Below are 16,245 nucleotides of genomic sequence, written 5' to 3'. Positions count from 1 at the left end.
AACTGACTCTGCTCTGTAAACACAATGAAGCTATGAATATCTAAGGCTTCCCCAAGATACCCTGTTGACTTCATTTTGCAGGTGCAAGAGTTTTGATGCCCATTCAGTCCTCTAAGCACAAGAGTGAGGCACTGAGAGGGGTTTCCTTGTATGCTGTCAGAATCGGAGATTTTCACTTAATACTAATATTTTCTCTGTGCTCCCACAACCCTAGCGCTCACCTGAAAACATGTACCTCTGTCCAAGTTCTTGTCTACAACAGATATCAGGAATGATGCAGCAAGGCAAACTCCATGCCCAAGTCTCCTCTATCTTATAAGCAACAGAATTAACTGACATCCCTTATTTTTCACTACACAGCAGATTTGTTACAAATGCATTTAAACATTTTTTGGTTATTGTAGTTTTTACTTGTTACTTGGTATATTTATTCCTTGTCTTCATTTGTATGTGCTATCAGAGCAGAAACTGTGCCTGAAAAGTGTTCCTGTGACCTTTGTAAGTACTTGGTTTTCAGTTAAAAGAGCACATTTTTTATGTTGACTTGTCTTACTTACTTATGCCCGTCACCCTTGACAGGGTATGGGCCACCAACTACAGCTCTCCACCGAACCTTGTCCTGGGCCAGCTGTTCTATTTGGTTCCATGTATAGCCTCTAAGCTTAGCATCTGCCTCAAAGTCTCGCCTCCAGGTGTTCCTCTTCCTCTCTTCCCCTGAGGATTCCAGCGCCTGTCTTGTAATGTTGTTTGCTGGTTTGCGAAGAGTATGCCCGATCCATCTCCACCTCCTCCTCTTAACTTCTTCCCCAATCGAAAGTTGGTTGGTCCTTTCCAAAAGGGTGGCGTTGCTAATAGTGTCTGGCCATCGAATCCGTAGAATCTTCCTGAGACAGCTATTTGTAAATGTCTGAAGTTTTTTAGTGGTGGTCTTGTTTAACCCCTAGGTCTCTGCCCCATACAGCAGTACTGACTTCACGTTAGAGTTAAACAGCCTTATCTTGTTGATCAAGGATAGTTCTCTTGTTTTCCAGACCCTATTTAACTGTATGAAGGCTGCTCTTGCTTTTCCTATCCTTGCCCTGACATCAGCTTCTGATCTGCCCTGCTTGTCAATTATGCTGCCAAGGTAGGTAAAGGACTGCACTTCCTCCAGTGGCTTCCCTTGCAGAGTGATAGGGTTAGTATTTGTGGAGTTTAATTTAAGGATCTTTGTCTTCAGATTGTTAATGTTAAGACCCACCTCTAGTGCTGTAACTGCCACCAAATTTGTCTTGTTTTGCATTTGCTGCTGGCTGTGAGAGATGAGGGCGAGGTCATCAGCATAGTCCAGATCTTCCAGCTGATTCCAAAGGGTCCATTGGATCCCATTTTTCTGTCCTGCAGTAGATTTCTTCATAATCCAATCGATAACTAACAGGAAGAGGAATGGTGACAGTAAGCATCCTTGCCTGACCCCAATTTTTACTTGAAAGCTTTCAGAGAGCTGCCCTCCATGTATAACCCTGCATGATAGACCATTGTATGAGTTCTTTATCAAATTTACTATTTTCGTTGGTATACCATAGTGCTTCAGAAGGCTCCACAGTGTCTCTCTGTCCACGCTATCAAACGCCTTTTCAAAGTCAACAAAGTTGATATACAATGGTGAGTTCCATTCAACTGACTGTTCCACAATTATTCTGAGCGTTGCAATTTGATCAGTACACGATCTATACATGCGGAAGCCTGCCTGCTCTTCTCTCAGCTTTTTGTCAGTGGTGTCCTTTATCCTTTCCAAAAGGATACGGTTGAAAACTTTTCCTAGAACTGATAGAAGATTGATGCCTCTGTAGTTGTCGCATTTGCTAAGGTCCCGTTTCTTGGGAAGCTTAATGAGATGGCTCTCTTTCCATTCTGAAGGAACAGTTTCCTCTGCCCAGATTCTTTCAAAGAGTGGGTACAACATCTCCACTGATGTATTCAGGTCTGCTTTAAGGGCCTCTGCCGGGATGTTATCTGGTCCTGCCGCTTTCCCATTTTCATTTGGATGATGGCTTTCCTGATCTCCTTGCTTGGCTTTTCACAATTGATTGGTAGATCTTCATTGGCTGGCTCAATAATTGGAGGGTTTAGAGGTGACTGTCTGTTTAGAAGTTCTTCAAAGTGTTCCACCCACCTTTTCAGTTGATGTTCTATACTATTGATGGTTTTCCTTGCTTATCTTTAACAGGTCTCTCTGGCTTACTGTACTTTCCTGAAAGTTGCTTGGTGATATCATACAACATTTTTGTGTTACCACTATAAGCTGCCAGTTCTGCCTCAACTGCCAACTGTTCCACATAATTGTTCTTGTCTATTTTAATGCATCTTTTGACCTCTCTGTGGGCATCTGCATATTCTTCTTGGGCCTTGATCTTTGAAGCTCTGGTTTTACTGTTGTTTACTTTTGCCTTCTTCCTCTTTCTGTCTTCTATCTTTACCAGTGTTTCTGCAGTGATCCACTCTTTCTGATGATACTTTTTAGGTCCCAGTGCCTCTTGACAAGCTAAGTCTACAGCCTTTTTCACATTCTGCCATGAGCTGTTTACTCCACCCTCCTCAACCAGTTCTTGTAGCACTTCAAATTTGTTCTTCAGTGCAATGTTGAACTGTTCTTTTGTCTGAGAATCTTTCAATAGATGAACATTCTATTTGATTCTCCTAGATGACTCTTGAACCTGGGTTCTTTTTAGCTTTAGCTTCAGTCTAGCCACCACCAAGTGATGGTCAGATGCTACATCTGCCCCTCTTTTCACTCTGACATCTTGTAATGTTCTTCTAAACCTTCTACAGATGCATATATGATCTATCTGGTTTTCTGTTGTGTAGTCCGGGGAGACATATGTATTTTTGTGTATCCGTTTGTGGGGAAAAATGCTGCCTCCAATGACCAAATTGTTGAGAGCACATAGATCAACAAACCTTTCACCATTCTCGTTGATTGTTCCTAGAGCATGTGTACCCATGATTTGCTCATATCCTATGTTACTGGATCTGACCTTGGCATTTATATCGCCCATAAGGATAGTAAGGTCTTTGTCTGGGTAAGTCTCGAGGATCTGCTGCAGTCTTTCATAAAACTGATCTTTATCTTCCTCTTCATTGTCATTAGTTGGTGCGTAGCACTGGACCACATTCATTACAATTTTCTTCTTCTTTGTACGGAATGAAGCTGTGATGATCCTGGGGCCATGTGCTTCCCATCCAATCAGGGCTCTCTGGGCCTGTTTAGCCAACATAAGACCAACCCCTTGGGAGTGAAGTGCTTCACTGTCCTCATGTCCAGAATAAAGCAGCAACTCTCCAGTAGATAATCGACACTGACCAGCCCTTGTCCACCTTGTCTCGCTGATTCCCAACAAACTCAAGTTGTTATTTCTCATTTCTGCTGCCACTTGGGCTGCCTTGCTTAGCTCATACATGGTCCTGACATTCCATGTGCCAATGTTTATTTTCCTGGTAGAGAAGGGTGCTCTGCTTTGTGGCGTCCTTTTGGCCACAAAACTTCAAAAATCTTCCATTTGAAGAACCCTCCTCTTCCAAGACAAGATTGTCTGTGTTTCCTGTAGTTGGTGTTTTTGTAGCAATTTGTTTTTTACGGGATGGGGTTGCTAACCCTAAGCCCAACCCTCCTCCTTTTTCAGCTGGGCTTGGGACCGTCCTTGGCGGAGTTGTTGACTTGTCACATTTGCAAATTCCAGGTGATGGTAGCTCATTCGATTCCTGGGTTTTCTCAACTCAGAATAGTTCCTTTCATGGGGAAGAATAGAAGGCAGAGAGTGAGTGGAGTACAACATACAGTCACACCAAAGAGAATGCAAATAGTAAGAGAACCACTGTAGTGAAAGTGAGTAAACATTGCAGAGGCCACCACAATGCAGTTTTAAACAGATATCAGTATATTACTTTGTCTAACTTTGGAACATGTTCAGTTGATGGCAGAGGAGATATCTAAGTGGGAATTATCCTACTGTGAATTTAGTAGTGTAATGTGCAGTGATTTGAGTTTCTGTAATGAAAAGGGAGAGATCTGTGCTTCATGTTCCTGGTAAACTTTTTTGTGAGGCTACCTGCATGTCTCTTTTCAAGCCATGAAAGTCCCAGTCCTACTCGACTTCATGTTTTTTCACAAACCCAGTGGCTGTACAAGGACTGGAAAGTTTTACTGGCAAAGATACTCTAGAGGGATGGATTCCTAACTAAAAGTATTCTCAGCCTATGGAATACGCTACCAGTGCACATCAAGCAAAGCCGTACTTTGTCTGCCTTTAAGGCTAGTCTTGATCATTGGTTGGGTAGACATACGCTGACATCAGGATCATCATGTACAAGCCTGCTTGATTTGGGAGGTAGGCACTATTAAGTACTCCTGAAGGGTGGTAAGATCTTATAAGTGTGTGTGTGTGTGTGTGTGTGTGTGTGTGTGTGTGTGTGTGTGTGTGTGTGCGTGCGCGCACATAAAGGTGTATAAGCCAGGTCTGTTATGGTCCCTGTGGTCACTTGCCTGGCATTGTTCCTATGTTCTTAGAGCAGGCAGAATAGCGAGAGGTCATGTAGAAGTTAGGGTACCTTTATACTCTAAATAAGGACTTGCATGAGTGGCAAGAGGCAGAAGGTGACAGTGAAATTACCTTTTTATGGCTTGAAAGTTAAGAGTGAAGGATGCCTGTAATCTATCCTCTGAAGGTGGGATGGTTTAATAACGAAATCTGACTATGAGTTGGTTGCTGCTGATAGATATTATTGATGTTTAGGTGGGTGGCTGTAATATGTTAATGTGTGAGTGGTACAAATGAACAGGCTTGGCAGTTTCAAGCCAGTTTCTGAGTATTGTGGGTCATGTACAGTACTAACAACTACAATAGGCTGTCCAGTTCGGTTCTCATCTGGAGTGCCTTCAATGCATAATCTGCATGGGTTTCCTCTCAGGGGCTCTATATTGTTTGTAGGAGTGAGTGCGTGCATATGTAATATGGAAAAAAAAAAAGACCTGGCAATCTGCTTCCATTTCCTCCATAGCTTTGTAAACTCTATAAATAGTGGCCATCTGTGGGGTTGCTCTAGGAGTTGGCTGCAGTTTGTAAGAGAGAGACTTTTATGATAGCTTGAGCTGTTTTCTGCCAAATCTTTAACATTTTGCTTTGCTTTCTGCGTTTCAGGGCTGCTAAAGGTGATTTAGTGCCATTTGCACTCCTTCATCTGTTACACTGCTTGTTGTCCAAGTCGACATGTGTTGCTGGTGCTGCACATACTGAGATCCGATTACTGGCTGCAGCCAAAGGAGTCAAGGTTCAGATGTTCTTCAGCCAACATAAGAAGCCCATCTGCCAGGTAAGCAGTGCCTTTCTGTGATTCTTTACAGTAATGACTTAAAACCCTGCTCCCCAACCATGACCGTCTACTTCACTATATTAATAGCAGTGCTTAATATTGAATAGTAATATGCCAACAGCAGTTAAGTTCCTGCAGAAATTAGCAGTGTTCCTGGAGGACTGGAGGCCTTTTTTGTCAGTGCTATGCTGCAGTCTGTCTGGTTTTGTTTTTTTGAAAAGATAGCTATGCCCTTTTTCTTTATATGTTCTGATATTTTAAATAGATAGTCATCAGCTGCACTTTTTGTAAAAATAGAAAAGATGTAAGAAAGGCAGGAAATTTGTCTGATGTCTGCTTGATGGGTCATAGTATTAACTTATGTGCCCTGTCAAATGTTTTAGCAGCCTTACTCAGAACCAGAGACTCAATGGATTAAAACAGGTTTTATGGAACAGATTTTTTATACTGAAGCCTTAATTTATGTTCTTTTTTTCCCCCATAATTTTGGTAGTTGGGCAATCGTTGATGGTATTTTCCGGTGGGGAGTAGCACATGAAAAGTACTGTATAAGGAGTCTGCTTAACTGCTAAGAGCCTTTCTGTTAAGTAGGCATTCTGCTGGTGTTTTGTTGAATTGCTTTCAGTGTAGCAGCACCTGTAATGCTGATAAAGGATAAATACCCAGATTATTACTAGTATCCCATTACAAAGTATGTATTCAGTTAACAGGCTTCCTGCCTGCATTTTGTTGTCATCAAAATATCTTATTCAACAGCATGGTCTCTCAGGGGGCATTATTGACAAATATTTCATATGAAATATGCCTGTCACCATTTATTTGGAAAATGCACTACCTGCAAATGAATGTTAGCATTTGTTTGCGGAAAGGAAGCTGGTAATGTAAGGTTAGCTTAGGGTAATAAATCGGTAGTGATTGGTGAACTTCAGATGTTTTGGGGGCAGTTAATGTTTGCAGGTCAGACCTTTACAGGGGTTTTTGGAGTTTGGCTGACTAATAGAAATCCAAGGAATAAAGTGGTCCTGCTGTTAGGGTTCCTAAGTGTTGCTGCTTGTGGCAAGGTCCACAAAAGTAGTAAGACACAATAATGATGAGGTAGTTCGAATGTAAAAATAACATGGCTTATAGGAGAGAAGAGGTTAGTGTGCTCATAGGATGGCAGCCGTTTAGCAGGAAAGGAGGTGGTAGTCATAAGGGGTGAGGTGGGATAGAGTTCCTGTCTGCTGAGCTGGAGGAAGAGGTAACATTGAATGGAATGGTGGTTAAAGCATTTGTTACAGAAAGTAGAAATGATGTCTTTTGGTGGAGAAACTAAAGTGTTGGGTACAGAGGAAACATTTCGTATTTGGAGACTTTAGTAGGTCTTTGTTAGTTAGGTGGTACCAGTATCAGCGAAACATAGTAATTGTGTTTTTGTAGGGGAAGTCTTGTACAGAACACGAAAGCCTTTGACAGAGAGTAAATCACAGCTGGTCTTTGTGTAGGTGTGAACATCTAGTGAGGGAGTGCGACATTACTACTACTGTATGTTCCACTACTGGAGGTGGTCAGGAGACTTCATGAATGTCATTGTGTGGGATTTAATTTATGAAGGTGTACTGGCAGAAAAGGGTTAGGAGATGGACTATGGGGATTATGTTGGACTTTGAAAGAAGCAATACAAGAATCATTAAGGTGAAATGTGTAAAGGAAGAACAATTGTGGAAGAAAAAGGTTCTCATTGTTCACTAGAGAAGTAGTTGAGACCATCCACCCCACGAGAAAGGGCTAGCACTGGAATAATGGATGAGAGAGAGTATGAAATAAAGAAAATATGCATAGTCAAATAAATGGGAAACAGATGTCATGAGTACCAAAAACAGTTGCAGAAAGAAGACTGATGAACAGGTTCCTGTTTGGAAGGGGTCAGGTTTCTGTTTATGCCATTCAGAAAAGCAGTATTAAAGCAGGTGGCAGTGTTTTAACAAGTGGGAAGAATGAAACGTATGTAGGTCATATCCCCCCTCCTAAGTACACTGAGTACTTTTAACTTTTTTTATCCTTATTAAGCATTGTTTTTCCATTTGTTTCAGTTAAGCAACTTGGTTACATGCTTAAAAAGTGTACAACATTTGTAGGAGCATTCCTTTGTGCTCATTACAGGAAAGGAACTGACCTGAGAGAGGCAAGAAATCAACATATGTTGGTTTGTTTGTGTAGGAGGTAGTGTAGAAAAGTGAGGAAAATAAGTGTGCACAATGTCCAGGGACTAGATGCATTGCTTTCTTAGGTTCTGGGGGAAGTTGTGAAGTTAGCCTTAGGTTAATAACAGAAGAAACATTCCGGAAATGCAGAACAAATAGGGGTACTCATTTGCATGAAGGCAGCAGCCTTTCAAAGCTTGTGTCAAGGATATTGCAGGTCATGAGATTCACATTCATGTGGAAACCAGTGGAAACTCTTAATGAACTGAGTTGTAGTGTTCCTGCAGGGATCTGGTCTTTTGGGTAGGCCAGATGTTGCAAGCAGCAATGTTTTACCTCACTTCTGATAGAGGCTCAGTGGGGAGCAGACCACCGTAAGGTGTAGAGACAGGATGTGGTTTTAATATTGAAGAAAAGATTCTCACCTATACTTGGAAGGTTCTAGCATTAGAGAGACGCTAGAAGAATATATAAACTCAAATTAGGAGAAAATGATCAAACAGAGGCTGTATTGAATAATCACTCTGTTTTCATCAAGCTGCAGAAGTCACAAATGCAATTTTAAGGAGAGACTGACAGAAAATGAGGCAACTCAAGAGGAACAGTTAAAAGATATGGTTGATTTAGAAGGTAGTGCGAGGAAGGAAAGTCTGAGGTTTAGAGCCATCCCCGAGATGTAGGAAGGAACAGATTGCATAATTTTTATGAAGACAAATAATAAAAATCTAACTGGTGTCCAGCAGCAGGGCATGCTAATAGAGAAGACACATCATGTTTATGTCCCAAGAAGTCTTTTAAGAAAGCAAATGAGATCATTTGTAAAAGATGCACACATGTCAACGAAAGGCGATGTTAACTGATATGTGGTGGAGAGGAAGGCTTTGAAAGTTTGAGACAATAGAGTATCCGTAGAAAGTGACTCTTTTTAGTTTAGTTTATGCCAGACAGAACACAGTGATGGGGGGAGTGTTGTTGAGGTGGAGTGATGTTTAAACTGCTATATCCTGCAGCTTTCATAGTGCCCCCCCCCCCCCCCCCGGGTCCTCAAAGGTGTTTATGGAGACTAACCATAGAATGGGATGAATTGAGCAATTTAAGTAGCAGAAATTAAATAAGCAAGGAGCAGCTGTCCAGCAGCAAGACCATTGCAAGCAGAAATAGTCCAAGAGAGACATTGCCAGTGGAATCCTCCTTTTTGTCACAAAAGATGTCTGAAAAACAAAGAGCAGCACAAGAGCTGACCCGGAGACTTGACAGGCATTTAGAATAACCAGTGGAGTTCAAAGGTGAGCTCTTCAAGGAGGACTGAAACAGAACTGGACTTGTAAATGAAATGGAGGAACTGCAGTGCATCACCCCCACTTTTTGGATGGTAGGGTTGAAATAAAATAGGCTATTTTGAGTAATATCACATGCATTACAATTTGATTTGAGAGGATGGGGATATAATTGTAGTTTTATTGCCTTAAGTCAAGTACAACTGTTAACATAAGTGAAGATAAATCAGCTGTTAAATGACTTAAACATGGATAATAAAATGATTTATATTATGTACTTGGAGTAAATAAAACAATGTCTCTCTGAGGGAGGGTGCATGTATGTTAAAAGTCTCAGTTGTGAACGTTAATAGTTGTAATATAAGATGTTGAGCTAAAAAAAATCTTTGTAGCTTAAAAGGTCTTAATGTGTCTAAACATATCAGTTCATTTTTTTGGCTGACAGTATTTCCAGCTAAGAAAATAAAAACAAAATTAAATTCAGCCAATATAGAAATAAGGCTGATAAAGACTGGAGCATACTAACAAAACATCATCTTTAAAGAGATAGTGTATTAAATTGCCAGGAAGATGGTAATGTGAGTTGAATAATAATAAAAAAATGGTCAGGAAAATGAAAATGAAAATTAAAGGGCTGATTATAAAAAGCAGTAAGGTAAATGGGAAATATTCAGGTTATTTTCCTTACAGGAAGGGCTAGTAGTTGAATAGGTTTACATAGCAGTTTTATTTTTGCTGTATACAAGGCAGACAAAAGTATATTAATTAGTATAGTAAGCGTAAGGTTTAAGTTAGCGAATGCCAGTTTGGTAGCCATCTGAGGAAGTGTATTTTTTTTTAAACATATGTGGTTATTTGGCTTTTATCTGTGTTTTAGTGGATGAGTGAGGCTTATAATGTTAGGAAAGCTATTACAATATATAGAACGTATCCATGAAAAACATATTGCAGTAGTTTTTTATATGAAGTAGTGTAATGCCATTCACTGAATCATATTGTAATGCAGTTATGGGGAGGGTTATGCATAAAAAAAGAGCCTTACGACAAGAAAGGTGATTGGAGTATATTTGAAAATGTTTTTCAAGTGTTTTCGTTTGTTTGGTGTGTTTTTAAATTTGAAAATGGTTGCATTTTCTGTATGAATCTGGACTGTGAATGCCCTTGTAGATATGGAGAAGAGGCAAAGGACCAAATTCCAAAAGATTTGCTTTTGTGTACTACACCAGTGTAAGTCATTTACACTGAGAACAAGTCTTTTGGAATCTGGCCCTAAGAGCATTAATCTTGCAGAGGGAGGAATAAGGTGCAATTTGCAGTGTTACAGGAGACGTATTTAGATATAGGGCTGAAAATGTGAGCATGAAAAGAAGGAATCCTGGGGAGGTTATTGATCTAATTACCAAGGACAGAGGAATAAAGGATGATGATATTATTAGGGAGAAGGGTTCAATTAGTGGAAGAGGAGGAAAAAAAAAGGATAGACATCGAAGGCTTTTGGCAGTGAGAAGTTACTGCTTTGGTGAGTATCTATGTCATCATGCCCAAGACTACAGTTTTAGAACTGGCAAAAATTCTATGGCAAATAATTTTTCATCATGAAATTCTAATTATAAGAGGAGACTGGAATATGGTCTGTAATAATAAGAATGTGTCGGAGGACTTGAGGAGGGAGACCATCACTATAGATGTTTGATTTTTTTAAGGAAATGTATGACTTCTATAGGATGGAGGCTGTAGTTTGTAGTAGCAGTAGTTAGTAGTAGCAACAGACTTGTCCCAAACCCTATAAGGCACCATCTGTAATACAACATCACTGGCATTACCCGAGTAATGGTACTAGACTGGCAGAAGTGGTTCAGAGAAGCATGAAATAAATGAACAGGGACGAAATGAAGGACTGCCTTTCAGCTCTAAACATGTACAGCCTGAAGAGAAGGAATGTCAAGCTAATGATCTGGCTAACAGAATTGGGGGATTAGAATTTAAGACCGAGTCTACAAGTGGTTTCTCTTTTTGTCTCTGCATTTGTAGTAGCTGCCTTGTGGTCTTGTTAGTATGCTCCAGTCTTTATCAGCCTTACTTCTATATTAGCTACATTTAATTTTGTTTTGATTTTCTATTTTTTTTAATCAGTTGTATAGTGCGTGACATTTCTCCCTATTGAAGTATTGGCACTCACAATGCTGAGTGCCATAAAAAAACAAAAACCTGGAGAAGAGCGACTCTTGAAAATCACTCATCTCCTTAAAACTTCTTTTTGCAGGAGAGCCCCCCCCCCCCCCCCCATTTGTATATACCAACTCTGAGATCGCAATACATTATAGAAAAAGAATATTTAGAGAAATGGCATATCGGACTTAGTACATGTAGGTCTGATTTTTTGGCCATTCAGTCTCCACATTTTGTGACTTGCTATAGCAGGTCCCAACATTTTAAATGATTATCGTGTGACACACTACAAAAGTTCTAAATAGTTTTACTCAGCTTTTCAAGCAGTTGTATTGTTACCTTACATTGTGCCTTTGTCTGAGATTATAGATGAAAGGAAAAGATATTTTTCATTAGACCATTTTTGGAGTAGCCATAACTGTGTGGAATATTGATTAATAGTGATATTGGATGTCCAGCCAATCTAGAAAGCTTTGAGCTCCCTCTTTGCACACCATACATCTGCCTTTAGCACAAGATTACGGGCTGTTATAAGAGGGGAGGTATGGGCGTACCAAAGGTTAGAATGTTCTTGCTTTATGGGTGTTTATGAAGACTTGTCATCAGCTTAGAAGATGGAGTATCAGTGGTTGACTTCAGATACATTTCTGGGCAGACTTTTGGGAACCTTCCCTTTTTCTATGGAAAAGTTGTATAAAAAAAAACCTTATGTCTGTCAGAAAGGGCAAATGCTCTTGCAGTAGACAGAATCCTTATAAGGATGCCAATCCTTCCTGTAATTTTTGCCCAGGTGAGCAGTATGAAGTCAGGTCCTATAAGATTTGCCTTTCCTTCACTCCTACAACTGTAAGGAGCTGGGAGTTTTTAAATTTTTTTCTTAGAACAAGAGTCTTTGGGGTGTGTCGTGTTCAGCCATTGTTTTGGACTCTCCTTCAGTGGATCTCCCCCTCAGCAGGAAAAATAAAAGTTTTCTAAAGAGGTTTCCAAAGAATTTGACAACTCCACTAAAGTGCTTTTGCAGCACTCAGACAGTCCAGCTCTCCTGATCTCTCTCATGTGATCCCACAGGAGGCCACTAAGACCTTGGAACATTCATGTCCCATCAGACCATACATCAGGCAGAATTCACAAAGAAAGAACCACCCTATATTATTTCTGGGTGAGGGAGGCATATGGTAAGTAAAGGTGAGGGAGGACATTGCCAGGTCGCTTATGGAGGTCTGGACTATAGATTGCTGCTCAAAAATCTTAAGGCTGAAAATGCCTAAGACGAGAATACAAAAAAATAAGCATGTATGTCCTCCTCCCATCCCTTCAATGCAGAAGACTTTCCAGGAGGACTGGTACGATTTTGCACAATACTTTTTTCAAAGAAATCCTGTTTCTCCAGCATTCTCTTCAGCATCAATCCCAGTTAAATGAGAGACCTCTCTTTCTCAAAAAAAAGAGGTTCTCTCTGAATCTGATATTGAAGGTTTGGGCTTCATCTCCCAGTTAAACTTGTCAACTACAAAGGAGTCAGAATTTGAAGATACTGTCTCTTCAGATTCTCCCAATGAAGAAATATCTTTTGGGGATACACTCTCAAAAATGAAAGAACACTTAAAGTGAGAAGGTAAAGAGGTGTTGGAATCTCAGGAGAAATGTTATTAGTTAACTAAGTTAAGATCCCCCAAAACAATTGCCATCCCTTCTGTTTTAGCAGCTATGCCTTTCCTTCAGTTTCTGTCTGCCCAGACTCCAAACTCCCTGCTCCCAAGAAAACTGACGAATTATAAAAGGGTGCCTGATGCATGTAAATTCCCATGTAAAACCCTGTGACAGATTTTGCTTTCATATCTTCGGATAGGGACAGAAGTTCTAAAGCATTTTTTATTGCTAATCCTGTCCCAAATATGGACAGTTGTGCTTTTGGTAGACTTGGGGGAAAGGTCAACACATCTTTCTCCTTGGCATTTAGGGCAGTTAATTATCAAATGCATATATGTCTAAATATATTTCATCCTTTTTTGCTGATATGCAACAAACCCTATCTAGGCTACCTAAATCAAAGACTAAATTTAATTTACTTGACATGTTAAATTCTGCTTCCCTGGTTATTAAGCATTCTGTCAAGTGTACTTGCCATGCAGTGGATACTGTGTCTAGGGCTTCTGCAGTAGGATCAGCAGTATGTAGGAATGCCTGGGTGAGACTGCAAATTTTCTCTAATAATGTAGAGGCCCACCTTTTAAATGTTCCACTTGACAAAGACCTTTTTTGAAATGTTCCAGATGAGGTACCTAAGCTCGACGAAAGGAGAAAATGAATGCAAAGGAATTAAACAAATCTTTTTCTGTTCCCTGTTCTTAAACACCATAGGAATTACACTTCTTCCCTTGGTCCTTTTTTTTCAAAAGTCTTTTAAATTGTCATAGCAAAAATCTTCTAAATAATATACAAGAAAAAAGAGTCAGGGTCATTCAAAAAGGAAAAGAGAAGGTTCTTGAGGAATAATTCCCCCTCCCCTTTCAAAAGAAAAATCAGTAACTACCTATGCCTCTATATTTCCCCTCCCCACCCTGGGCTTCATTCCCAAATTGTAGTCTGTCTTCATATGTGGAAACAGGTGATCACCATTCCTCCAAAGAACCAGATCCATCTGTTCTCTTAAATTCTTTTGGATTTGCTCTCTCAGAAAGTGATAGACCCAGTCCCTCTATCCCCAAAAGACAGGTGCTTCTATTCCAGATTGTCTTGTTTGTAGAGTAAAAGGCATGTGGAGACCTATTTTTGGATGTATCAAAGCGAAATAACTTTGTCTTGGTACCAGAATTCATGATGCTTACTTTGCAAACCCTTTTCTCTCTGCTGTTTCTTAAGGCTTTTGTGGTCACTCTCAATTTCAAAAAGATGCCTACCTGCACATTCCAGTACACAAAGCCACATGTATTCTGTAAGATTCTTTAGATTGGGATTGCACTTTGTTTACACCTTCGTCTTTTTAGCCCCTCCACTGCTCCAGGACTTTTCACAAAGTACCTGGCCCCAGTCATAGCCTTCTGCAGACTACAATGCATAGACGTTTCCCCATCTACGATGATTGCCTCATTTCATTTCCCTTCGTCCAATACATTTAACAACTCTTCATTCCACTATTTATCTTTTCAGCAACCTGGGTCTTAGACTAAACTTGGAAAAGTTTTGTTTAACCCCCACTCACAGGTTACTTTTTATAGGCTATCACCTAGACACCTCTCTGTCAACAGCCTTCCTAGCTCCAGACAAAGTATCCTTTTATCTCCATTTCTTAAGTTTAGATCATCAAACATGTCCACAGAAGGAGCATTCCTCAAAAGGTTGAGTTAAATGGCTTCTTCCATTCTAATGGGACCATTTGGCAGGCTCCAAATGAGAAAAATACAGTGGTATCTTGAATCATTGTGGGTCCAGAACTTTTATCCCTTAACCTTCCCAATTTCTGTTTTAAATTATATCAAGAAAGAACTTTTATGGTGTCAGTCAGGTCTTACTAAGTGCAGGCCTTCCACACCTTCTGTGCTTAGTCAGTCAAAATAGATGCTCTGAACTGTGAAATGAGTGGGGGTGGGGGATGAGGCAGTGTCTGAAGGTTTCAAAGTCCAGGGTATGTGGTGGCCTCATTTCAGCTGAAAGCAATCAATGTAAAGGAAATGATGGCCCTGATAAAATATTTCAAAAACTCTGACTCTGCTGTGGACTCCTGGATCCCTATTTATGATGACGAGCAACACCACAGTGATGTGGTAGATAAACAAGGGAGAATGAGATTTTGCCCCCTTTGCAGACTAGACATGATTGTCCTAGAGCTGACAGTACAGAACAGTCTCATTCTTCAGATAACATATGTGCAGTCAAAGCAGAACACAATAGCAGACTCTTTGAGCAGTTCAAGGATAGACAGTCATAACTGGATTAGATTGGAGGTCTTCCAGAAGATTGTCCGCCTGTGGGAAACTTCCAAGTAGATCTGTGTGCCTCCTGTCTCAGCTAACTAAACTTGTTCTTTTCCAGAAAACCTTGCACAAAGGCCTGGAAAATGGATGCTTTCTCTTTCCCTTGGGTGGGAATTGTCCTCTCTGCATTTCTTAGGATCAAGCCGGACTTCCCAGAAGTGCTGCTGGTGTCTCCCTTTAGTCCAGACACCATCACTTCCTGCTTCTTATGCATCTATCTGGGGCAAGTACCAAAATCTTCCTGATAGGAGTTACTGACAACAGGACAAAGGGATACCTAATCCACACCAGCATTCAAAAATCTCCATCTGACTGCATGGATGATGGTTTTTGATCCCTTTAGGCACCTTTTGTTCTGAGGACATGCAGCAGGTGTTAACGGATGTAAGGAATCCTGCTACTAGGTAATCACATTTAGCTAAATGGAAAAGATTTTCTAGTTCTTCCCTTAAAAGAGAACAAGAATTGTCCCATGTGGAGGCTCCTCTAGTTAGTAGCTGTGTGAATTGATCACCTGAGGCCTTATTGCTTGTCTGAATTTACACCTATTCCCTATTTCTTCCTTATTTCAAGTAAAAAGTTTTTTTTAAATGGCATCACATATTAGAACACCTAGAAAACAGGTTGGACCTCATTGGTATCTTAATTTTGTTTTGCAGAAGTTAATTCTCTCCTCCCATCTTTTCAGTTTACAGCCAGTTCTTTTAAATCTCTTACATGGAGGGCTGTTTTGCTCATTGCTCTGACTTCCACTAGACAGGTATCTGAATTACAGGCCCCAATATCTATGCAACCTTTTTTGATCTTGTATAAAGACAGAGTGAGTCTTGGAACACATCATTCTTTTATGCTAAAGTTTGTTTCTGAATTTACTTTAAACCAAACCATTTATCTACCCGTGCTCTTCCCTGAATCCAGTAACAAGCATGAAAGGATGTCTTCATACTTGAGATGTCCACAGACGGTTCTGTTTTTTTACCTGGACAGGACTAAAGATTTTTGAAAATATAATTGACTTTTGTTTCCTCTGTTGGCAAGAAAAAAGCACAGCCATTTTCTAAAAGCATTTCCAGATGGCTGTCTCAGACTATTCTGTTGAAACCATAGTAAAAGTCCTCTCAGAATGTCAGAGTTCACGCTGCCAGAATTGTGGCTACATCTGAGGGTTTTTGGAAGGAGGTGGATTTTTGATTTATTTTAGTGGCAAATAAGTAGTCCTCAATGAACCCTTTCTCCTGGCAATGCAAGCTAGACTTTATTTCCAGAGGTAGTGCTGGTTTCACTAAAGTTATT

General features: G+C 40.2%; 1 protein-coding gene across 1 annotated transcript in view; it reads left to right on the top strand.

The window, feature by feature from the left end:
- The window catches only part of ATR (ATR serine/threonine kinase), a 1,835,177-nt gene that overhangs the window by 621,985 nt on the left and 1,196,947 nt on the right, over window positions 1-16,245 (top strand). Inside the window, exon 13 of the mRNA XM_044071973.1 lies at window positions 5,178-5,349. Coding sequence (XP_043927908.1) covers window positions 5,178-5,349 — 172 coding nt within the window. The remainder of the gene's footprint in view (window positions 1-5,177; window positions 5,350-16,245) is intronic.

The sequence above is a fragment of the Protopterus annectens genome, chromosome 5.part0 (genome assembly GCF_019279795.1).
Source record: "Protopterus annectens isolate FY-2018-M chromosome 5.part0, PAN1.0, whole genome shotgun sequence".
NCBI lineage: Eukaryota > Metazoa > Chordata > Ceratodontiformes > Protopteridae > Protopterus > Protopterus annectens.
Note: the sequence above shows the minus strand (reverse complement) of the source record. Positions and strands in the feature narration are given on the sequence as shown.